The sequence below is a fragment of the Lycorma delicatula genome, chromosome 9, assembly GCF_047948215.1.
Source record: "Lycorma delicatula isolate Av1 chromosome 9, ASM4794821v1, whole genome shotgun sequence".
Taxonomy (NCBI): domain Eukaryota; kingdom Metazoa; phylum Arthropoda; class Insecta; order Hemiptera; family Fulgoridae; genus Lycorma; species Lycorma delicatula.
Window position 1 is genome coordinate 38,119,766 of NC_134463.1, and position 26,705 is coordinate 38,146,470.

A 26,705-nucleotide genomic window follows, 5' to 3' on the forward strand; every position below is an offset into this window, starting at 1 on the left:
CATCAGCAACTTTGTGATGTGTATGGAGATGGAATAATGAGTGACGGTGGAGTGAAGCAGTGGTATATTCAGTTTAAAAATGGCTGCACCAATGTTCATGATGAGGACTGCAGTGGTTGGCTAGCCTTGTGACTGATGAACTCACGATTAAAATCAAAGATAAAATTTGTGAAAATTGCTAAATTATGATTACAGAACTCTCACTTCATTTTCTCCAAATTTCACAAAGTTTATTGCATGAAATTGTATCGGTGAAACTTGGTTATCACAAGTTTTACGCAAGATGGGTGCCAAAAATCTAAGGCGGCAGATTTCTATAGAGAAGGAATTGAAAAGCTTGTGCATTGTTATGATAAGTGCCTCAATCTAAATGGTGGCTATGTAGAAAAATAGTTAAGATCGTCCCTTTCAAGTGTATATAATAAAATTTCTTTTTTTTTTTATTTTAAAATGTAAGTTACTCTTTGGACAGCCCTTGTATTAGTATAGATCGTGTTAACAATGTGTTTAGCTCATCATGGAAAGGCAAACTTTATTTGAAGTTAGCAGATAATTATTTTACTTTGCTCTGAGTTTTATTTATTAAAATTATTTTTATTATTAATTTTTGTTGTTAATAACAAAGCTTTTTCTATTTATCTTTGTCGTTATTGTTTTATTATTTTATTTATTGTTTTTGCGTAAGATGATTATGGTCATTCATAATTTGTGTTAATAAAATAGAACACAACATCGTATACATACATATATATATATATATATATATATATGTATTTCAGTAATGTTTGTAGGTTAGTCCAAGACTCACCATATAATAATACAAAGAAGACATAATACCAAGTTATTTGTATTCTGAATTTATAATTAAACTGTGGCTATTGAAGACATTTCTCATTCTAAGAAAAACTGTTGTGGTGTTTTCTATTTCACTTTTTCTAGAAACAATTCCAGAATCATAATCATTATTGATTAATAACCAGGAGTAAATACCGGTTTCTTTATTGAAATGCAAATTGAATGATTTATTGAACAAATTTGAAAGTTTTTAGGTTTTGTTATTATAAAAAATGTAAAATGTTCATGGAGAATCATATTAAATTGAAAGAAAACAATATTTTGCACTAAATAAAAATTGTTCAGCTTGAGGACTTATAATGAAGATTTTTTGACATTTGTATGTAACATTATTTATTTGGCAGAATGAATGGGAAATAAAAATGGAATAGAAAATTAATCTTTATTATAGTTAAAAGATTAAAGTAAATGAATTTTGGGCCACTGCAATTGAAAAGTCACTGGGTGAACAAAAATTAAAGGGTATAATTTTAAAAAATGTTAAGATTTGACCTGTTGTGAAATTTCATAATTATTTAAAGAAAATAGAAGTTGTGAAGGCTGCTAGAAGTATACAGAGTAGGATTTTCTAAAGATGTTATGGGTAGTTTAAGAATATAAATGAATGAATTTGAAATAATCTCTGATTGAAACAAAACACCATTGGGAAATGCTATTTTGAGGTTATGTAAAATAATTCTTTCAATTATTTTAGAATTATTTTACTGCAACTATTATGCTTTAATAGTTGCAGGATATGCAACTATTAAAGCATATCCTGCTGCTTTAATCAGTATGTATATATAATGCATTGTTTTTAAACAGAAAGGGATTCGTTAATTTGTTGGTTTTCCTATCTGTTTTTTGTATTTGCTATGGGTGTTATGTGAAGCAAGTAAGGAATAAGTGGCACTGTTTGTAGTTATTTTCCCTTATAGTAATGATGTTCAATTTACAGTAAATACTTATAGTGTGTATAGAGTGAAAGTGTCACTTGTAATGCTGAATAGCACCTGCATTTAATTGGGCATGGCTTATTGTTTGGAACTATATATTTGGCTCTGTGAAGAACGCAGCAGGAAGCTGTGTATTTCTCATTTACCCTAGTTATCTTAATGTGGAATGCTTGTTATTTTTTAAAATTTTTGTGTATTTTTGGGAGTCATTTTTGAGATTCATGTCAGATCTTCTACAACCATTATAGTTAAAGTTCTTTGACATATGTACATAGATTAGTTATAAATGGTAATACTTTTATTAGGAAAATTGGTGAATTCAGTAGACAAGAGGGTGAAAGTTGTTTTGGACAGCTTGGATAATTGGCACAAACTCATTCATCAGAAAAGGGGTGTTTTAAGAGCAAGTTTGGGATAAAATGTTTTCTAATGAGGTGCAAACAAACAATAAAGAAAATCTGGGAAGTAGCATTGCTCTGAATGTAACATTAGATATTGAATGAGTGGGAAATGTGTAGTCATAAGTAATATTATGGTAAATTATTTAATTAAAAAAGAAAGAATCAATGATTTGTTTGGAAAAATGTAACATTAATAATATATATAAAAAAAAAAGTATATTGCATAATGTGTATTGAAACCAAACTACTTAGTCACACATTTATCATTCATAGCTCTTAAGTTTATGTAATTGTGTTAGGCCATTCATTATAAGAGAGATATATTTTGCACTATCACGATGGTTGTTCTGCAGGAGAGTCTATGTATGTTTCCTTGTGAATGAAATTTTTTCTTCTCTATACTGCTATCAACATGCATAACAAATTGCATTTGTATTTATTTTAAAGCAAAAAAGAATATTTTAACTTCTGGGTTTTTAAAATTAACCTCTGGGTCCACAGTTAAGTAGTGAGTAGTCCTTTGTAGTGAAAAATGCCATCCCGGTCAGACATGGCATTTTTCACATATGCTACAAAGCATCCATCTCATCCTCTGTGGAAAAAAATGCTTAACTGTGGACCCGGAGATTAAACAAAAAAAATTTAAGATATCCTTTTTTGTATTAAATTATATAATTCTGCTGTAATAAAAATTTTGTGCCTGTTTTATTCTATCTATTCAGCAAAATCTTGTATTTAATTAAGTTTTTATTAATACACCTTTAAAACTTCATTAAAAGGTGCTGAATGTGTTTTTCTTAACTGTTCATATCTTTTCCCTTATTAACACATTTTAAAATTTTGAGGGTGTTATAGGTAAATGCAAGAAACATTGATATTTTATTGGCTGATCAGGTTTTTGCTGTTTACTTTCATTTGTAACAATTTCATTGTGATAATATAGAACTTTTTTTTTAGAGCAAAGTTTTCAGAAATAACTAGGCAGTCAGTATTGAGATCTCTTCAAACATTAGAGCAGCCTAATAAATTATTAAGTGAAGCTGTGGATGTTCGTTCTGAATTGGATCTCAGAATAGGCAAGTAAAATTGTTACTGAGCTGTTACCTTTTAGAAGCAATGTTTTGTTTTGAAAATGTATAATTTTAAGTTGTTTTTAATCCAAAAAATTATTTTTTAGTGTCATTTTTCTACTAAAACTCATATTAAAAATGTTTAATAAAAATAATTGTAACTTAACTTATAACTTTTCTGTCATAAGATATTGGCAGTAATAGAAAATAAGAGATTGCCTGCTGGGGATAAGTACTATGGATACTTTAACTATGCTGGGATGGTTATAAAGGTTTTATAGGTACTGTATAAAGTGTCTAACAGTAGGGCTGTGATGAAGTTATAATACGTTGCAATCCAGTAATGGTGATTTAAAAACTGTAAGAAATCTTAAGAAAATGCTGCACTAAACTCAGCTAAAATAGAAATAAGAATAGATTAAAATTTGGAATATTGAATATACATATGTTCGTGTGTGTACCAGAAATATAGGGTTCTATTAAAAAATAAAGAAAGGAATTTGTGAAAAGGACATTATGATAAAAGTAGCCTATGTAGGTTTCTTTTAAATAGAAAAAAAGAATATAGGTTAGGTGTAACAGAGTGTTAGCTTGTAATAGGGAAGTGTAATGTTAACCTTGTTATTCATTCATGTGTGATTTGTACTGATGAAGGTAGCAAGAAAATACAGAGAAGAAACTGAGAGGGTAGTAGTATGTACAGATTATTTGTTTTGTGGGAAATATGTAATGATAAGTTAGGATCAGGGAAGTTGAATTTGTGGAGAGAAAAAGAAACAGTGGGTGACATTTAGTATAGAAAAATCTGAGGTATAATTTTAACTAAAAAAGATTATTGATCATTATGTGGAGGTAGAATTATAGAACTTTGCATAAGTTATACCTCCTTTAAAGTGGATAGAGGAAATGGGAAAAGATAAATAATATTAAAAAGAAAATTCAATAAAACAATTTCTACAATAACAAGATGTGTATGAAAATTTAGATATCTGTGTAGACAAATGTGAGTCAAGGGTTACCCTTACAGTAATATTTTATAAAGTGAAACAAATTCTGAGATACATCACCAGCAACTTAAACAACAGTCTTTGAATGTTGTAATCCTAAAATATTAATTTCCTTTAACAATTTCTTCAGTAATTAGATTAAATAATAACTTATCAGTTTCATTGAAATTATATAAATTATTTATAATGTATTATTAGTATATAATTATTATTATTATTATTATATATAATTAATATAAATGTAAGGACTTTGCAAGCATAATCATTTTGGAAAAGTATGGAGCGTTTGATTTAGAGCATATGTACTACAGATAAGTAAGAAGGTACAAAGGTACACAGGACAGTTTTAGTTCATCTGAATATTTACATATGAAGCAGACACTTGTCAAATGAAAATAAGATATGTAAACCATATATATTTGAATTAAATTTCTAAGGAGTACAGTGGGAATGACAAGGTAGGATGGAGTGAGAAGTAAATAAATAATGGAATTTTGAAGGAGGACTGTTGCTGGGTAAAATAGACTGATATAGAATTATATTTTATGGGCATGTAAAGAGAACTCTGGCTTCTGTGGCACAAGTGGTGGCATCTCTGCCTTTAATCAAGAGGTCCCGGGTTCGAATCCTGGTCAGGCATGGCATTTTCACACATGCTACAAATAATTCATATCATCCTCTGAAGCAATACTTAGTGTTGGCCCTAGAGGTTAAACAAAAAAAAAAAAATATGTCAAGAGAACAAAGAATGAGGGGGATGAATGAGATAGGAGTAAGAAAAGGAGATGACTACATGAGTAGTAAAGAAGTAGAAGGCATGACAAAAAGAGGAAAGAGATGGAATTTGATGTGAGCCAGAAAAATGGGAAGAAGTGGACAGGCATTGTATAGTTAGTGTGGCAGCCAGTGTTTAAGAAAATTTATGTATATTTTCTTTGTTTTTATTGCTCTTTTGTTTAGTATGCTGATATTCTTAATTAATAGATATCAATCAATTAATTTTTATATAACATTACAATTTATATTAAGTCTTATGAAATTCACTCTAAATTAATTTTAAGATTATTTTGAATGTCATATATATAAGAAAAAAAAAAGTATTATTTGTTAGATATCAATAAGCTAATGATGAAAGCACAGGATTTTAAAAGTTACACCATCATTAATTTTGAAAAACTAAGCTAAGTGATGTGTGCATCAGTTTCCTGGTGCCATCTTCACCGAGTCAAATACATAGTTGCATAACAGTATGCTGTGCCCAATGAAATTCAGATGATACTCAGCACTACAAGTGATATCTTCACTCTTAACTTCAAATATTGGTTGTAAGGCTGTAAAGTAAATGTCATTGTGGCATGGAAAGAATCAGTGTTGGTGAAGTATGGTATTAAAAAGAAATCGAAATCATTGTAAGAGCAGAGTGCAACAATAAAGAAAATGACATAAAATTATCTCGTTTCATAATAAAAGAGTATTAAAATGATAAACAGCATACAATTGTAATTTATGGTTTAAAATAACTTTCATTGCTCTAGAACTTTAAAAGAAAGTGAATGAAAAATAACATGCCATTTTGAAAAAGAAAGTAACATGTCCTCCACCTAATTGTAAATAGCAGAACTCTATATTAAAAAAACAATGTCTATAATTTTTTACTATGGTATCAAAATTAAATAACTAACATTGTTTTAGAAACATAAAATATAGGGTTTTGTGAAATAGCAAAATTTCATTTTATTACATTATTATTGAATAAATTTTTGGAAATTATATCTTCATAACAGTGGTGTTGAAAGTCTATTAATTTATAAATAAGTTCAATACATAAAATAATAATAATACATGGAAATTTGAAATGTTTTATGTTGTTGAGACAAATTTTTTATTACATTTTTTCTGTTAAATTTTAAGGAAGTATATTGTATGAATGAAAATTAGTATTTTTAGTTTTATTTTAGCTCTTAGTATTGATATTTGTAATAATTTTCTGTAATTTAGGAGCTGCATTTACCAGGTTTCAGACACTACGGCTGAAAAGAGTATTTCCAGAACAGTTAGCCGATTGCCTTATCAGTTATGGTAGTTGCCAATTTCCAACTCTTGGTTTTGTTGTCGAGAGATATAATGCTATTCAAAACTTTGTTCCTGAAAAATTCTGGAAAATTAGAGGTAATTAAGGCTTTTCCGTATTTTATAAGATTTTATTATTTGTCTGAATAAGGAAAACTACTTAATTTTAAGATTAATGCTGAAAAGTTCTAAACCCGGCCATGAAGGGGACAACCTGAGCTTCAAATATTTTCATATTTTTCTGCCATAATCTTGTGCCCTGAAGTTCAACAAACTTGGTATATTTTCTGGTTTGTGGTTCTTTGTCAGTATGGTCTAGAATTATCACTCAAATACCAAATTTTCCAAAACATCCATCATGGCAAGAAGAGGAGCTTAATGCCATAATAATTTATAAAAGTGACACACTTTTATTTGAACAGGTCCATTAATTGACAAAGTAAGTTAGAATAATTTTCTAAATCCAGTACTTTTGACATTTTTTTAAAAATACTGAAGCAAAATTTATATTTTGCTTCAGCTGTTTTTGCTATTACATTACATACTATTTTTTTAGGTGTATTGTCGCCATTTTATCCTCAGTCTTCTTTGTATTCTCTTCCCATTTACCTTTGCTTCAAATGTTTACTGTTGCTTTCTGCAATCATTTGTTGTAAAGTGACCAAATCATTGTAGTTGTTTTCTTTCTGAGAGTTTAGCAAGAAGGATCTGCCCTGACTCCTCTTAAGTGTTATTATTATTTTGTCTGCTGTATTATTTTGAATTTTGTCTTGTTTTGTTTTCCTTGTAACTCTCCTTAAAGTATCTCATCTCATGCCTGCAATCTACACTTGTACTTCTCTAACAAAGAGAAAATAACAGAAAGGTTACTTGTTTTATACCTATGTTTTTGAACTTGTTATTTTTTAAATATCTTTTTTGGTTTTTAGTATACTGCATTCAATTGTGTATAATAAAAGTACTGAAAAACTGTATGGTATGTCAATTAGTAATTGAAATATTTATTTATTTATTAATAATTGATTTTCTTTCTTGCTTTATCATAAGCTATTAATATATATTATTAATTCTTATACATATTAATCCTTTGTAAATATTATATTATAAGGACTTCATTCTTTAATATATTAATTAAATGCAGTTCTTGATTTATGTTTGAATTTTTACAATAACTGTACAATAACCATTTGCAGAATTAATTCCCTATTATTTAATTTATTATATCTAACACCTGATAATAAACACAGTACTATAGAAATATAACTTTTTTTTTTGTTTAATTGCTTATTTTATATTATACATATATTTAAACACAATTATGAATATACAATTATATTTATGAATATTACATACATATGAATATATAATTTTAGTAATTAGTTTTATGTTCCTATTTTCAGTTGACCATAAAATGGATGAATTAAATGTTGAATTCAGCTGGAAAAGAGTTCGTTTATTTGATGAGGCATTCTGTAGAGTTCTTTTTGAACGTTGTTTGGAAAAACCTGTTGCAAAAGTTGAAAATATTGTTAGTAAACCAAAAAGTAAATGGAGACCTGTACCTCTTGATACAGTAGTAAGTAATCTTGGATCCATGATTAAAATTTCTTTCACTTTGTCTTATTGTAATATATTTAAAACTGATAAATTTGTTATTTGTGCCTTTTTTTTCAGTGGAAGGTTATTAATCGAAATCAGGATTGTACAGTGTAAAAGTTTCATATGTAGAACCTCAATCAGGAATCATTTGCTGCTGACAGTTTGCTTTACATTTTTGTTTACTATCGTAATAGTCACTATATGAACATTAAAAAATATAATTCATTAATGAATAACCATACACAGTGTTAAGATAATTTAATATAAGTTATTTATAAAGTTTATAATGAAGGATGGTTTCATAATTCTTTTTTTTGTATTTATTGGGCATTAACTACTAAAACCAGTTCCTAAAATAAAACCACAACCAAAAGAAAATACACTAGCGACATGCAAAAACTCCCAGTTCCCACAAAACAGACAGAAAACAATAAATAAATAACTGAATAAATTTTACCTCTGGACATGAAAATATCTGGAGGGGATGCCATCCAAAATTAAATTCAAATACTGTAGAAGAGACCTGCTGCAGAAAGAAAAGACAGCAGGACTGTGACAGTGCATTCATCGTTTCGCAAAACCTTATTTATTCATCCTTCTATTTTAAATTGATAACAGATCTCCATACACAATGAAATCTTCCAGTAAGTGTTTGACCGTCAGCAATTCCTGACACTCCTCAGGAACTAGTTGATTGTCATCAGATAACATATAGCTAGATGTTAGGTTCGTATGTCCTATTTGTAGCCTTGTTAAAACAACCTGTTCTCTCCACATGATTGTAGAGTGACTCACCCACTTCCAAGGAGAGTCCTTCATGGCATTAAGTTTCATTGTTAACCATCTCCAAACTCTGTGCCATTCACATCTGACACAAGCAGACATATAACACTTAACATCTCCAGATCTGTCGGGAATTCCCTTGGACTCAGACGCATCAGCAGTCTCACTCGAGCTGCCTTGTCTGCAGCCTTGTTTCCAGCAATGCCAGAATGTCCTGGGATGTACACCAGTGTGCATCGTTGCTGCTTCCTGCTTAGCACTTGGAGCAGTGCAAGTGTCATTTGGAGCCAGGGGTCCATTGACCATGCATCCTTCAATCCTTCAATGCCTGAAAACCACTCATAGAGTTGCTGCAGATCAAAGAGCACATTACACAATTACACTATAGTGCTCACAATTCCTCGTAGCTTGCCAAATGGCATACTCTACAGTATAAACAAACGCACTGCCGGCAAACAACCACGAATGACTAATGCCTATACAATGGAAAGTACTGCCAACCCCGTGCACTGTCTTAGAGCCATCCATGTATAAAACCAACTCCTGATCATGTTCGCTCACAATCTCTTGAAAACAATGAATTACCTCCTGAGAATTACATTGCTTAATCCAATCGACAAAGGGTTGATGGAAGTAGCCATGGCGGTGATTAACGCTATAAATTTTTTATTTTTAATGACAAACCAAGTCAGATTTGTTTTAATATAACATTTTTGAATTTGCATCATATTTTTATTAGTTATTCTTGTTGTCAACTTCAGTGAATGTTCACTAAAGATGACTCCTAAACACCTAATAATCAATTTTACAAGTTTTATTTCATTAACTGTACTATGTTTATTTGCCTTGTATATCATATACAGATAAAAGTTTAATGATATAGAAAATAATAAAATAAGAAATTAATCAAAAATAATATTAACATAAAATTATTAATTATATTAAAAATAAAGGTATATTTTCAGATTAAAAGAAATTCAACAAGTCATAAAAGTTTGCAAAATAATGCAATTTTAATAAAAGATCAGGTTTGACAAACATACCTGTAATAATAATAATTTAAATTTAAAACTTAATATGATTAACAAACACATAATCAAAAATAAATGAAGATTATTAAAAAAAATATTATAAATAATATTAAATATTATATTTCATTAAATGTTATTAATAATTATTAAAAATAGTATTAATCTTTTTCTATGATCGTAATTTTTTCAGGAATTTGAAAAGCTATCCTCTAGAAAATTAGGATTAAATGCAAAAGCAGCAATGAAAATTGCCGAAAAGTTATATACACAAGGTTTTATTAGTTATCCTCGTACTGAGACGACAATTTTTCCAAAAGAATTAAATTTGGCCAATCTGGTACAGCAGCAAACTGCAGATCCAAACTGGGGAGGTAATTTGAATATTTTATTTTGGTTATTGATTTTTTTCTTTTTTTTATACATAATAATTTTCATTTGGAACTGGTAACATCTCATGTTTAACAATTGATTGATAAATTGCTTTCTTATTGTTCTATTTTTGTCTGTGTATGTTATTAATTAAAAAATAGAAAATTTCATAATGGCAATTGAACCAAATTGTTACAATAAAATATTTTTAATAATGTACTTCAAAATTTTTTGGTCATCTTAGCAACCGTTTTCATTTACAGGTGGTGCTATTGTTTCACCGTTGTATACTGATGTCTCTTAGATTCAAATAAGACAGCCACCAATGTTGACAATTCATTGGTATTCATACATAAACAAAAAAGTGCCACCTCTTAATGTACGTCAATGTTGAGAATACTTAAACGTACATCTTTGATCATACATAATTTAAATCCAACACACTTTTTGATCACTTTAAATATGTTCCTGCTTTAAAAACAAAAAACAACCAATTGTAAGAATAATAGTACTAATCACTGATGATGATTGGAAAGATTATTGGAATCGTTTCGAATTTTGAAGTAAGTTTTTAAAAACATTATATGAGGGCTGTTTTTTATAGCTCCAATCGGCTATAAATAAAAGACACATTGACTTAACAAAATGATTTTATTATTAAAAGTTGAGTAGTATCTAACTTATTTTTCTACATAATCGCCAAAACGATTGAGGCATTTGTTGTATTGTGATACCAGCTTTCCAAAGCCCTCTTCAAAGAAGTTTGCCGCCAGTGAGGTAAGGTATGTCTTGACAACCTCTTGAAGTTCTTCGTGGTGGCAAAATGTTGCCTATCCAACCATGCCTTCAATTCTCAAAAGAGAGGGAAATAGCTAGGTACTAGGTCTGGACTATACGGTGGATGGTCGAAACTTCCCTCTTGAATTGTTTGAGAAGGTCTCGCGTCATGTTGGCACAGTGGGGTTGTGCATTGTCGTGAATCAAAACCATGCTGGATAAGAGCATACCTTTGTTTGTTGTGGATTGCTCTGTGTAGGCGACGTAAAGATTCACAATAAACTTCGTTTGTTATTTTTGGCTTCTGCTTCATAAAGTCTACCAACAAGATACCTTCATGGTCCCAAAAAACTGTAGCTATTGTTTTTCTGTTGCTCAGTGTCTGTTTGAACTTTTTTGGCTTGTTTGGAGAAGTGTGCACCCACTGCTTAGACTGTTCTTTGGTTTCTGTATTGTCATACTGGATCTAAATCTCATCACCAGTAACAATAGATTTCAAAAACTCTTCCCTCATTATCATAATGTGTGAGAAACATATTACGGCTGACGCCATTTACTAGGTTTTGTGATCATAACTCAACATTTTTGGGACCCAATGTGCATACAGTTTCTGGTATTCTAGGTCTTTAGTCATAATTATATACAGAGAAGACCTTGAAATTTCTGCTGAAACTTCACTTACCATAAATCTCTATTTGTCGTCGACAAAATCATCAACACACTCAACCAGGCGTACAGTAGACTTGCATCCTTGCCCACCTTCATCATGGATGTCTGTTCACCCTTTAAATTTCCTACATAATTCCCATACACTATCGTCACTCATAAAGTTTTCAACATATACTAGACTCATTCTGTGATGGATTTCAGCAGTGCTATATCCTTCTGCTTGCAGAAAACCTATCACACTTTGCAACTCACATTTGGCAAGGGCATTGATTGTAGCAGTCACGTTCAGTTGCCTGTAGCTCTGCTCAGACTGATGTAATGGAGCCGGCAATGGCAAAGATTGTGGTGGGGGGTTGGTGCAATTGCATGACACATATAACTGACTCCCGCCTATCTCTTGCTTACTTAGATGTACAATCGCTGAAAAAAAAAAAACAGCCCTCATATTTTACAAATTTGGTTCAGTTTGGGTAAAAGTTTACATTTTTACCTTTTACTCTTTGTTGCCTTGAATGTGTTAATTCTTTACTCATACTCTGTTCACACTAATAGGAGATGGACATCAATTCATTTTTTATCGCTGCTGTTACTTTTTATATCATACACTCATCCTGCTACAGGATGAGTGTATAACTAATGAAAAATATTTATTTAATGTAGGTTTTTAATTTACATTATTTGAAGTTAGTGAAAGTAGTTGTTTTTTAATAGATTTATTTCTTTTTGTTAAAAAAGCATTTGCAAATCGAGTTATGGAGGATGGTCCTAATCCCCGACAAGGAAAGAAAACTGATGAAGCTCATCCTCCTATTCATCCTACTAAATATACTGATAATCTTACTGGTAAGTAGTTGTATTTTAATTTTCTTAAATTGTATTAATAATTTAATATTTCTCATTTGTTCGACTTAAAATATAATTACAAATTATGAGTATGTGAATCAATACATTACAGAATTTGATTCATTTTTTAAAATATGTGATTAGTCTTGTATCAAATGGTATGAAAATTGTTATTGCATTTTGTTTAAAAATCAAGTGTATATTTAAACTTCATTTGATGGAACAGAGTAGTTTATGAGATTGCTATAGCCTTGCTGAATGTAGACCTCTTAAAATGCGTGCTTGCTTGAATAATATAAAAAATTAACATGACAGTAATATGATACAAAATTGTAATTTATAACATGCATAATTATTTGTTAAAGGTGTGAATGTTGAATTTTTAATTTTTTTTAGAGATGTTTAATTTGTAATGCTGGTTAATTTATAATACTGTGAACAATTTCTGGCTTCTGACAGATGCATATTTTTAAAAAGAATTTCCTCCACTATGATCTATTATACTTTTCAGTTATTTAAAATGTTCTATCTTTCAAAGTTAATCAAAATGACATTTGTTATCTGCAAATATTATTCTTCTAGCTTTGTTCCTACTTTCTTTACCATAATGAGTAATAAAGATGAAAGTACTTTCAATTTATATTTTCTTTATACATTTTTTACAGCTTTTAAAAGTTTCTTTCTTCTTTTCTTATTTTTCTACAGCTCTGTACTTTTCTTTTGCTTACTCTGTTGTACTAATTATTTTTTTTTAGCAAGTATAGGTTGATGCCTAATTACGGAGATGAAAACTTATGAGAGAGGAAGTTTATAGTAAGTGTAAAATACTAATCCTGACAAGGATTTAACATGTATGAGAAGGAAGGACAATTTAGATGTTTTCTTCATTGATTTAAATAATCTTTTTTCCTTTTCTTCAGTCATTTGATTGGATGATGCATTTTTCTATTTTTTCCAATTATTTTGGTATGTCTTCTGCATACTTCATCCTTTACTGTCAGTTTACTATATTTTAAACTTTGTCCCTTTACTATAATTAAAAAAATTATACTATGTTTTCTACTCAGTCAGTCAACAAAATTTTAAGAATTCTCCTGTAATATTACATTTCAAAGCTTCTTATTTTCTGCCCTATTTATTGTTTTTATTCCTGTTTCTCAGTTTCCATTTTTTGATTTTATGTTAATTATTCTTCCTGTTCATCACTTTATTTTACGTCAATATCTACTGCACCTGTTCATTTCTCATCTTAAATCATCTAGCCTACCACCCTTATTCAAATTTTTGGTATTTCACTGTGTTATGGCTAAATGACTATAATGATTTTTTTTTAATTTTTTATGACTAGTCCCTAAAAGAAAATCAGTTAGATTTAATATAATAAAATTTGTAAAGCTGTCATGTGGAAATAATTTTCTTCATTTGTTTTACACTATAGGATTAACTTTTTATAAAACTAATTGACAATGTTTTCAAGGTATTTCTAATTGTATAACTCATACTTTATAGCATTATTATAAAACAAAACTTATTGTAGTTGTGTTTTTTGTTAAATCATATGTATTATAAAACAAAATTGTGTAAAATTTCTTTAATTTTTAGGTGATGACAAAAAAATATATGAATTTGTTGTACGACACTTTTTAGCTTGTGTTTCCAAAGATGCCAAAGGTCATGAAACTATAGTGGACATTGATATCAATGGAGAAAAGGTAATTACACTTAAAACATTATTAAAATACAATTTTTTAGATATGTTTTATTTATAATTTATTTGAGGAGAAACCCAAAAAAAAAGAATTATTTATTTAAACTTTCTTTATTTAAGATTACATCTTGAAAATGTCAATCCCTTCAAAGTACTGTCCATTAGATGATATGTAATTGTCCCAATGGTTTTTCCACTGTTGAAATATTTTTTATATTCTGAACTAATTCTAGTGAATTTTTCTTAACCTCCTCTATGTCCTGAAAACATTTTCCCTTAAGGTTTTTCTTCTTTCTTGGTCACAGGGGGCTACTTTGGTCGAGTAAGAGTAGTGAGAAACTATTGTCATGACATTTTTCATCAAAAACTGGTTGACTTTCAATGCTGTCTGGGTAGGTGCCTTGTCATTTGTTAAAGCAGCCAGTTCCTCATTCGCTAATTCAGGCATTTTTACTCTACCTCATGTTTTGCTTCAGCACTTACAGGGAGTAATGTTAGTTCACTGTAGTGCCCTGAGGAATGAATTGAAAAAACAAACCATCAAGAACTTTATATTTGATTTCACTTGCTGTGCTTTTTTAGTCTGGGTGATGAAGCTGTCTTCCACTGGCTGGACTGCTGTTTTATTTCAGGTCAGTTTGTACCTGTTCTTTCAATTCCTGGCATACTCAGACGATTCTTCCTCTGGTCGTAGGAAAGCAGTCATGGAACAAACTTTGCCGTGACGCTTCTGTTAGGATTCTCTGGCATGAGCTCCAGGAATTTCTAGTTATTTCCTCCAATTTGTCTGCGATGATCAAATGTAATCGCATCGCACACTTTTTGAACATTTTCATCTTCTGGAGATTGAAGGTGACCTAAACGGACTTCATCTTCAAGTGATATTTAGCCACATCTGAACCAGGCAAACCACTCGTAAATTCTAGCCTGGCTTAGAGCTTCCTTCCTATAAGCTTCCCGAAGCATTAAAACTGTTTTCTTTAACAGAAAACAAAACTTGTTGTAGTGTCCTTAAAGTTTATAATCACAAAATCACTGAGAGCATTGGGAGGGGCTTAAGAAAACAATCACTCTGTCCACTACTACAATGGTTTCTCATGAACGCTACCTGACCAAGTGAGCAGGGAAAGTATTTTCTAGAAACATACTGTGAGTATATCTAGTAACATAGCAGGAGAGGGTAGCATTCCAATCCACTTGCTTACAGAAAATATTTCTCATTTTTTTAGTATCCCCTTCAGATGATTTAAAAATATTTTAGTTATTTAAGAGTGTTTCATTAATTGTTGAGTCATTACAATTTCGTTGATTAAAGTAACTAGGAAAATTTTCAAATGAATATTATTTTGTTTTTTATTTTACATTTTGCCTTCTTTTGTAATTCTTCCCTTTCTAAGTTACCTATAGTTAATTTAAGTTTTCAGAAAGGTTTGTGATAGTTTGTCTTATAAACAGAATAAGTTTGTTTTTTTTTTTTTTAGCAAATATATTTATTTTTTCAGTTTGTTGCTCGTGGTTTGATGATACTTGAACGAAATTATTTAGAAGTTTACCCATATGAAAAATGGAGCGATAAGGAGATACATATTTATCAAATGGGTCAAACGTTTCATCCTACAAATATGAGTATGGTCGACGGAACAACAAGTCCTCCAAATCTTCTTACTGAGGCTGATTTAATTGCATTAATGGAAAAACATGGAATTGGTAATTTGTTGTTTGGTTTTTAAATATTTATAAGTCAATAGTAATGATTGATTATTTTGGTTTTCTAATGAAAATTTTAATCAAGCTCAATTTTTAGTTGCAGGAAATTACAATAATTGAATTTAATTGCTTTGGTTAATTGTATTATTAATATTATTAAAAGACCTTGACTTGTGTATATATATACTGATACTAGAAGAAGAATATCTACTATTTTTAATTTCATTTTGAATACAAATTATATATTCTGCCATGTTGAATGATGTGTAGAAGTTAAATGTATCTCTTTTTATTTTATATCTTCTCTGTTCACAACAGACTGGTTAATAAAAATTTCCCACCAATAAATATGATAATTATTTTTAGCTTATATTTTTTACTGACAATACCTTTTTAATTGTATTTCTTCTTTGATATTTTCCCCATGGTAACAGTTGTAAACATTTTTGGTTAAAATATAAATTAAGAAGAAAGTAATAAATGTTTCATCTTAGCTTAGGTTGGGAACTGATTACACAATATATAACATTATTTGTGAATTTTAACAAAATATTTTCTGTTTTGCTAACACTCATGCATTTTGGATTATGGCCAATTTCTATTAGTCAGTTGGAAACTTGCATTCAAAATTGTTTGTTAAAGGACAAATCTTTTAATTGCATGTTTTTATTTTACTAACTTTACATAAGAATGATATTGCTGTTAGGATTGTTTAATGATAATGTAATTGCCTTGTTTTATATAACCTGATAAACCTTTAAAACTGGAAACAATGTGATTCTACATTAATGGCTATTGTTGCTAATGTAGGAGCGTCATCAGTTGAATGTCCAAATGATAATGTGTAATTTATTTGTTAGTATATTGTGTTGTCGATTTTATTTGTGACGTAATTGTTTTTTTTTCATTCTTTCTTATATTAAAAAAATATTTAATGGAGCAATATCTTTTATTAAATGATAGTTACTTCCCACTGTAGATTCTTGGAAGATATTTTTTGGTACTTTGTAATTATTTTTCTGGTTAATTCATATAAGTAGATTGTGCCAATGTTTGCAGGAGCTACATAGTAAAATGTAACACCATTCATGTTTCATTAGAACCATAAAACTAATTAGTATTTCACTTTGTCACATTCAATAATATTTTTATTTTTCATAAAGTGGCAACTTTTTTCTAAAAATTGTGAAAATAATCAATACTCTTATATCTCAATCAGATAAAATCTATTTTGTTTTTATTATCAAATAATAAGTCAAAAGTTAATGTCTATTTAATGATGATATCATTAAGCATTAAAAAAAGAATAAAAAATAAGAAAATTTGGGTGGAATTTCTGAATTAAATAGTCTTCTTTCCATTTCTATGTTCAAGAAAAAATTAGGTCAAATAATATCCCTATTCTGACAGTTGATTGTACTCAATTTATTATTTTATAAAAATATATAAAATTAAAAGGAAAAACAGATTGTCCAGTATTACAATGAATATTTTATTTTTTATATAATCAGAAGTGGTAAACAACAATAGGTGACAAATTGCTAAATTCCACTTAAATAATTATATTTATAATCTTCAAAGGTGAAAATCATTTAATTGACAAAAAACTTAATAACTATTTTTATCTAAATTAAAATTAATTTTTTTTGTAAAACAATAGTTTATTAAAATTAAAAAGTAAAATAAATAATGTTTAAAAAGTGTAACTCCTCTTAAAAAACTATAAAATATTAATAAAATTAAAAAAAATTGTTTTAAAAATGCATTAAAAAGATGTTAAATAATTTATTTGTATATAGAAATTGATTCATTAAACTAATTATATATATAAATAATGCATAAAAAATATAACAAAAAAATGTTAATACACTTTAGTAGTATTCAATAATAAAATTGTCCAACTAGATTAATAATTCTACTCTATTTATCTAACTTGAAATTTTTTCTGCATTAAAAATAATAAAACAGAAATAGATAATTGTAGAACAAATAAATTTGAATTTTCCAATTGTAAATTTACTAATTTTATAAACTTTAAATTATCTAAATGCTTCAAAAAACTTTCCTATTACCTATGTTGATTTTTTCAGTATAACGATAAAAAAATTTATTTCATATTATAACAATAATAATAATAATTTTATGTATAGTCATGTTAATTTTCATATATGGTAAAGATAGATGAAATTTCCCACCTGCTTTCACACTGACTTTTTAACATATTAATGATCTGAATTTATTTAAATAAACCTTTTTACAATAAACAAAGTATAAAATTAATTTAATTATTAATCGGCCCGTTGGTTTTGATATAAATTAATTATATAATAATTTCCACTTACCAACTATTTTTATTATTATGTACAAGCACTAATATTAGTATTAACAAAACCATTAATAAAATTAATAAGACTTTTAATTAGATTAAAAATAGACCACATTATACACAAATTAATTAACCTATTAAAATTATGTTGTAAATACAACTATTTTGAATTTAATAATTATAACCAGGAAGAGAATGGTCTCATTATGGAATCTCTACTTTCAGCTATTTTGGCTAACATTTTCATGAACGAATTAGAGAAAAGTAATCTACAACATACATTTAATAAACATAAAATTTTAGTTTATAAAAGATATGTGGTAATGTATTGGTCATATATGATAAACAATTTAAAGATGAAAAAAATACAATAATTGAAGAAATGAACTCCTTAAATAATGACATTAAATTCACTTTAGGTCGAGAAAATAATAATGGCATAAATATTTTTGATATAAAAAATAATAAAAACTATAATACTAATAAACTAGATATTGATATGCATAGGAAACCCACTAAACAGGACACCATAATTTATTATAATTCGTTTCAACCTTGGAATCAAAAAATATCAACGTTTAATTTCTTAATTATACAGAACTATAAAATATTTAAGACAAAACAATATAAAATTTAACATTGAATTAAATAATATCAATCATAAGCTATAACTAATGGATACAGTGAAAACTTAATAAATAAATTATATATTAAAATAATGAAATAAAATTTACATAAAAGATAATATAAAACTAACAAATAATAACGGATACAAATATGCTAAAACTAAATGCAATATAAATTATATAAAATTTAATAATATATTTAAATCTTTTGAATTAAAAACTGCATATACAATGAATAATAAAATAATTAACTATTTTAATAACAGAGATCCTACCAGAATAATAAAACATAACAATAAATTTAATTTAGATAAACAGGGAGTATAATTTAAAATGCACAAATTGTGATTTAGAATGTATCAGAAAAAACCGATCTTTTTTTATAGAGAAATAAAGAACGATCCAATTTTGCTAGACATATCTTAGAAAATAATCATAATTACAACCCAGATAATTTTATTAATATTCTTGAATATTCCAATAACTTTCATAAAACAAATATTATTGAAAAAATATTATATATACTTAAATAATAAAAATTTGATAAATGAACAAATGAAATTTGATAATGATGTATTGTTTAAACAGATATTAAACAATGATTTTTATTCTTAGGTTGGTTGTACTGATTCATGCTAATAAACATAACAATTGAGAGCTTCATATTGACATGACAGACAATGTTGACATTATTTTTACCCTTTGATGATCAATTGTTGTATTTATAATTTTTTTTTTTTAATTTAAAATTCATTTAATATATTAATTTGCGAAGGAATAATTATAATGCATAACACGTAAATGTTTCTGATGATGGATTAATATCTGAAATCACTCAGACATAATAATAAAAATTAGGTAATTGGAAATTATTACATAATTAAAGTATGAAAACATATTTCTCTTTAAATTACAAAACAAAACAAAATTTACTTTGGCAATAACCTTAAACACAGATTAATTATTAGTTTTAGAATTTTGTTTATTTAAACTGTCACGTCCAGAATAATGGAAAAATGTATGCAGCATTTAAATTGCTGAGGTCATATGTTAATGAACATTTTTTTAATAAAAGTTAAAGACTAGATTATGTATGCCATCTTTTTTGAAAAAGTAAACGTTTTCTTTTAATTCCATGATGACAAAGCACGTTATCTATGACAGTTCTCATTTCATTTATATTATATTCCATATTAATGGCATTGATTTCAGTAAATTAGTACATAGTTTTTTTTATTGTGAAGTAGTATCTTATCTAATCTGATTTATGTAAATCTAGTGGTGTCTGTTACTCTTACACAAAACCTGCTCAACTGATTGAGCTGGAGTTTGCATAACTTATATCTGAAGAAAAGAGCACATAGAACTATTGCCCTTAAAATATGTTTCACTGTTTCAAGATTGTGTTTATTTGATTATTTTATTGGCTTACTGTAACAACCAAATTACATTCCTTGCTGATATTCAACTTTAATATGGCCAAGTTCAGAGGTCACTTGCAATATTTGAAATTAATTTTCTACCGATAAGGTCTTTTTGTCTTTTTTTATAACTCTTTTTTATTGAGAAAAATAATTTTAAAAGTGTGACAGTGTACATCATGACAGCTCAACTAACACAGCCATTGCCACTGTTTGTGTGTGCAATTCGACTGGCTACACCTGCCTTGGTTACTTGACTAAAAAAGAAAACGTAACATAAAATAAAAATGTCAAACAAAATGCGGTCCCCTCCTTATGATGTTTGTTGGTTAACGTTAAGAACTGTGTAAAATACTTTATTACATGTATGAAGGGCAGGTAACCAGCTATAACTACTTTTTTTAAGATAGGTGCTGACTATTCTGAAGTCCACATACTTCAGTTCATTCACAGTTTTGGAAGCTGTGCTGACTAAACTGTTGCTCTGAAGAAATTGCAATGCATTGATAGTTTTTTTTTTTAATTGCAAAAATTGAACGGGCTTTAATTTTTGTTTATTAGTATTGTTCTCATAAGCATGAGGATAATAACACAAGGGGTCCACGAGTGGAGTCCTGCTCAGCTAATTATTATAAAACTTTAATCAACGGTTTTTCAGAATACGGTATATGCAATAAACTTTAATCAGTAGCATTTTAAGTGTATGCATGTGCAGATCTTATAGCAGTAAATGTATATTTTTTTTGCTTTAAAAAGCATATTTGTCTTGTTGGGGAACTGTGGCAGTTAAAGTGAAAAGCGGAGATACAATTCAGTTTTATATAAGTGCCACTGCAGGATCTTTGTGAAGTTGTCACTTTTTAGTAAATTTCATAATACAAGTCTGTTTAGAACCATTCATAAAAAATGTTTTCATTTAGGGACTGATGCAACTCATGCAGAACACATAGAAACAATAAAGTCTCGCCTTTATGTTGGTTTAACTGAAGGTAAATTTTTTGTTCCCGGCCAGTTGGGTATGGGACTAGTTGAAGGATATGACAGTATGGGTTTTGCCATGTCTAAACCTCATCTTCGAGCTGAACTAGAAGCAGATTTAAAAAGGTATCTATGAATTATTTATTTTGTACTATTTTAAGTCAATTTAGTGTTTTTGGTCCTAAACAAACTGTACACTACTCTTAAGTCTTTAAGGATTGACAGTTACTAATTAGGTTGTTCATTCCCTCCTCTCTTTCTTTTCTATTTGCCAGTATCCATTATTTTTATGCATGATCCTTTCCAATGTGGTCACTTTGGTAAACTGCCCAGTCACTACAGTTTATATCGTTTGGTTAGTGGTGCAATTGGTTTCTTAGCAAGGTTTGGTGGGTTGGCAACTGCTATGACTTTATACAGGAATTTCATATCATATTAGACTCACCTAATTTATGATATTCTGGATGAATCTCTTTATTCTCTTACAATCTAGATTGGAAAAATTTTTAATTTCCTTTTGGTTCAATAAACTGTTCTTATGTTTGAAACTGGTATGTTAGTGGAATTTAGTTACATGTAGCTGTAATTTATTATATTGAAACAAGTAATAATTTTTATTGCTTTAAAAAGTATGTTTTTCTTTACTAATTTTTATTCAGTTTTGTATGTTTAAGGGAGTGGAGTTAAACTTTACTAGGTAATTTGAAAAATTTCATGTTCGGATGATAGAATTCTTTTGCTTTTAAAACAATTAGTACGTTGGCTAGTTTTTTTTTAATGCAGTAATTTTTGTGCGTTACAAGATCCCATTGTCTGTATTTATGTTTTCACTGGTGTGTTACAGGACGCTTATCTTGTAAGCTTTTGCCTCTTTTCATGCTATCTGTCAGTTATTGATACAACTATTTATGTTATTTAGCAGAGTAATGAGCTGTACAAATGCCTGTCTTGTTTTAGTTCCAACTGTACCAATCCTACATGTGCAGTATGCACCGAACAGTAAATTTTACCTTTTTTTTTTTACCAACTTCCTCTAGGATCTGTACCACACAAGGAAAATATAGGAAATAATAGGATATCTCACTGTAAATCCCCATTTAAGACATATGTAACTGGAACTGCAGCCAACACATTATGGAAAATAATAAAACTTATAACAATATATATTTATGGCAATTAGTGGCTCAGATCAAAAATGTTTTTAGTAAAAATTGATCAATCTTTTTTTTTTGTATAACCAGAAATTTGATATATCAGCATGATAACAGCAGTAAGTACTTTATTTTAGTTAATTTATATATTACTGAAATGGAAATTACAAACAGAAATAAATTGTAAATAAATATAGAAAATTGAAGTTTTATAATTAAAATTAAGTATGTTAATTTCATTATTATTTATATAAAAAATATATATAAAAACATCGATACATGATTGAAAATACAATGTCACTAGTAAATTCTAGAAAAAAGACATACTGTGCACAAGACTGACAGCCCTCAGTGCATTGATCAAAACCCATGGAATGGCTGAAAAGAGTTTAAAGTTATACGGTCTTTTACCAGAAAGACATCTTCCTGTTTATTAAGAAGGGAATAGAATATCATACAGAGTAGAAAGATTTGTTATCACAATTTGAAGTATTATGCATAACAAAATGTATAAATGCTATTTAGTTAAGACAATTTTGTGTATTATATTCATATGCATAAATGTACTTCGTTTCATTTTTCTTTTAAACCTTTAATGTTAAATTAAAATTTTTTTCATTTAATTTAAATAAGAATTTTATTATTTTGCATGTTCTTTTACTTGACTTGCATATGTTTGTTATTAACTTGTATAAAAATTAAAGAATGAAAAAAAAATCAACACAGTAGGTATAAGTTAAAAATAATCAATTAGGCATTAAACAAATAATCTTGCATGTTGTAATTTTATCATTTGCTGAAACTTTCTTTCATGAATTTTTAGTTTCAATTTATTTGATGCATTTCATTTTTTTACAGGATATGTGAGGGGACAAAAGATCCGAAGGTTGTACTGAGTGAGCAAATTATGAAGTACAAAGAGGTTTTTATTCAAGCACAAGCTCAGGTGTTTATTTGTTATACATTTATTTTATTCTTAAATTGTAATATTGACATCTGGTAAAGTTGTAATGTGATATGGCAAATATTCATGGTTTCCAAAATAGTGCAGCAATAGTTTACTGCAGTTACAAAATGTTTAAATGTGATCATGTAAAAGTAGTAAGTGTCAAATTGTGATTTGCTATTAAGTGTTGCTACAAATTTTTTACTGCGAACTTGGGGATTCAGAATTTATTTTTTATTTCATGTACTTTGAAAAAAATGGGTCTTTAGTGATCTCTCTTTTAATGTAATAAGTATTTTATAATCAATTATCTAGAAACACTGCCACTTGTCACACACAATTGAGGAGAATATGAGCACTAATTGTACCTTCCACATGATGGAATGTCAGATGATGTAAGATGTTCATGAGTTAGTCTCTTAAGTGCCAACAATAAATATCTACGTTCTCCAGCTGGTTGGGTGTATTGGAGGAAGTCAACGGCCATAATTATTTTTTATAAAATATAACTTACTGTTCTATTACACTTGTACTGCCATAGTACAAGTTCATCACATACAACTTTCTTTATATAGCTTACAAAATCTGCAGCAACAATGTAGCTTCTAAAAACTGCAAGTCTGTAAATTTCTTTCAGCAATACCTTTGCTTACATATCCTGGAATCACCACTGACTAGGAATCCAGCAGAAACAAACATTGGTAATGCAGTGGGACAATAAACATTAATTAATTGTTTCTTAAATACAGATAATATTTGTGGGGACTCATGGTGACACTGTAGCTGGAAGCCTGCATTTCATGGAATGAGGATTTCTGAAAGCTCTTTAGGATGGTTATTGGATTCTTAAAAAGTTTTATTTTAACTGTTGACAGCATGTAAAATGCAAGGGCAAAATGAAATTTGCGTGTTTGTAAAAAAAAAACAATTATTCTTGGTTTATATGTCACACTATTGGTCAAAATTGTCCCACTTCCTTTTATATGGATAAACCTTTTGGTATCGTGTAGATCAAGATGAACACCAACAGGTTTAGATCAGATTCGCAGTGACATTTATTTGTTGCATTGTGTAATAGATTTAAGTTATCTGTGATTATATACACAGTCATGGGAAATGATAAGGTGATCTTAGATAGCATTATATTTTTCTTAAAGAACTATAATTTTAGAACAATTACAGTTTCTATTGAGAAACTGTAATTGTTGCTAGTAATGGGGTTTCTGTCATATTTTGTTGTTGATTTGAAATTTATATTTATTATAAATAGAGGGACTGTTTACACTCTTATTTTAGTTTTAATTATTGTGCATTTAGGAACGCTTTACACTTTAGACTTCTTTTACAGTTTTAATTCAATTTTTGTGTGGTAGTTTAATTTCTGTTTTGTTGAGTGTTGTTTTAAGTTATATATAAATTTTTATTAAATTAAAATTTTTTTCATTCATTTATTTATTCTTTTTATTTTTCTATTTTAGTATATGGTGAAGTCCTTAATAGTTCTTACACCATCTTGATCCATTTAGGGGAAGACCTTGTGACGATCCCTGTCGCTACACCACCCCTTCTGTTCCTAGCCATGTGGGACTTTACCTGAGATCGTCTTATATAAAACTTAATAACACATCACAGTCATCAGTTTGGCCTCTGTCAGAATGCCATCAATGCAAATGCCTTGGCAGACATTTCATCAGTGTATTTACTCAACATTGTTATAAAAGGGATAGATTTGTTTCGTATACATTTCATTACAGTAAATTTCAAAAATTAGTTATTAGTGGCATTGGGCATTGTTGTATTACCAAGGGTGTTGAAATGTACAGTTAGGGGCATGAAGTGTTTATGTGAAGTTAACCAGGTGCTGCTGGAATATGAATTCAGCTTATCTTCATCCTTCTAACTAGTATGATCTTACCAATGTAACCAGATTTCTTATTATATTGTGATGTCTTTCTAATGCTGTTTGTTTTCTGAAGATAAAACTTATTACTTATAATAGTATTTATTTAGAGTGTATTAGTAATTTTAGTCAGTAAATCATTTACATTTATTTGGAAGACTTTTAGTCTGTAATAATATTATATGATAGGTTATCTCAAAAGTAAAGACTGTTTCATTTTAAAAAAATTTATTTTGAAAACTTTATAAATATTTTTTTATTTCTCTTAAACTACATACCTTATACAACTTATCTATATAATCGCCACATGAATTTATTGTAGCAATACACCAGCTTCAAATATACCCTTGTCGTATTTCTGCTGCCATTCCATTTAGTTGCTGATTAACTGCATTTTTAAGTTCATCGTCATCTGCAAATTGCTTACCACTCAAAAATTCTTTCAATTTCTTAAACAAATTGTAATCAGAAAGAACTACGTCTGAACTATATGGTGGTTGATAGTAATTTCTCATCCAAATGTTCTCAGTAAATCACATGTAACCCGCAACACATGGATGTGCATTATCATGCAGCAGGACAACACCATCAGTCAGCTGACACCATGTAGTCGATTTTGAATGGCATGTTGTAATTTACATAGAGTTTCGCAGCAGGCTTCTGCATTTATAGTCGTTCCATGTAACATAGAATTAATCAGCAGTATGCCAAACTGATCCCAAAAGACTGTAGCCATCAGTTTGCATCCAAATGGCTGTGGCTTTACCTTTGTTGGTCTGGTTGGTGAATGAGGATAACCCCATTCACTTGACTGCCGTTCTCTCCTGGCGTGTAATGCGAAATCCATGTTTCATTGCATGTAACAATTGAATTAAGAAACTCATCACCTTTTTCTGTGTAGCACATCAGAAATTCCAAAGCAGATCCCATTCGGATTTTTTTTGTGATGTTCCGTTAAGACATGTGGCACCCAACATGTGCAAAACTTTCTGAAGCCTAAATGGTCGTGAAAAATGCGACCTATAACAGTTCTTGAAACATCAGGAAAAAGAAAGGGCAGATCGGAAATCATTGAACAATGTTGTTTTCTGATTTCATCATCTAGTGTGTTTCAACAAGTCCTCGATGATTATCAAGGGTCTCCTCGAGCATTCTTCACCATGCACATTAATTTTGTTATTTCTAAACATTTCACACCATTTTTGGACGTTTCTTTCATTCATTACATTATCACCATACACAGCAACCAACTTCCTATGAATTTCAGCTGGCTGATTTAAAAAACATATGACTCCACGTATTTCACAGTCAGCGGCAACATAAATTTTCCTATTCATTTTATAACGTAATAATGCGTAATCGGTGGTACTTCAACGTGACAACTTACAGACAACAATGCAGTGTGTACATTAATAGTGTGATCGTGAACAACACAGGTTTGCCAACCTTAAGGAGATAAATTTCCCAGTGGTCTTTACTTTAGAGATATCCCTTGTATATTTTCATGTTCCATCACTTTAATTTTCTTTTTTT

At 28.9% G+C, this 26,705-nt stretch overlaps 1 protein-coding gene across 3 annotated transcripts in view; it reads left to right on the forward strand.

The window, feature by feature from the left end:
• Top3alpha (topoisomerase 3-alpha) overlaps positions 1–26,705 on the forward strand; it is a 65,453-nt gene that overhangs the window by 18,241 nt on the left and 20,507 nt on the right. For all 3 annotated transcript variants that reach the window (XM_075374995.1, XM_075374993.1, XM_075374994.1), the window contains exons 5-13: positions 3,149–3,267; positions 6,267–6,437; positions 7,739–7,914; positions 9,942–10,122; positions 12,302–12,409; positions 14,012–14,121; positions 15,620–15,824; positions 21,118–21,301; positions 23,185–23,272. In XM_075374995.1, the coding sequence (XP_075231110.1) occupies positions 3,149–3,267; positions 6,267–6,437; positions 7,739–7,914; positions 9,942–10,122; positions 12,302–12,409; positions 14,012–14,121; positions 15,620–15,824; positions 21,118–21,301; positions 23,185–23,272 (1,342 nt within the window). The remainder of the gene's footprint in view (positions 1–3,148; positions 3,268–6,266; positions 6,438–7,738; positions 7,915–9,941; positions 10,123–12,301; positions 12,410–14,011; positions 14,122–15,619; positions 15,825–21,117; positions 21,302–23,184; positions 23,273–26,705) is intronic.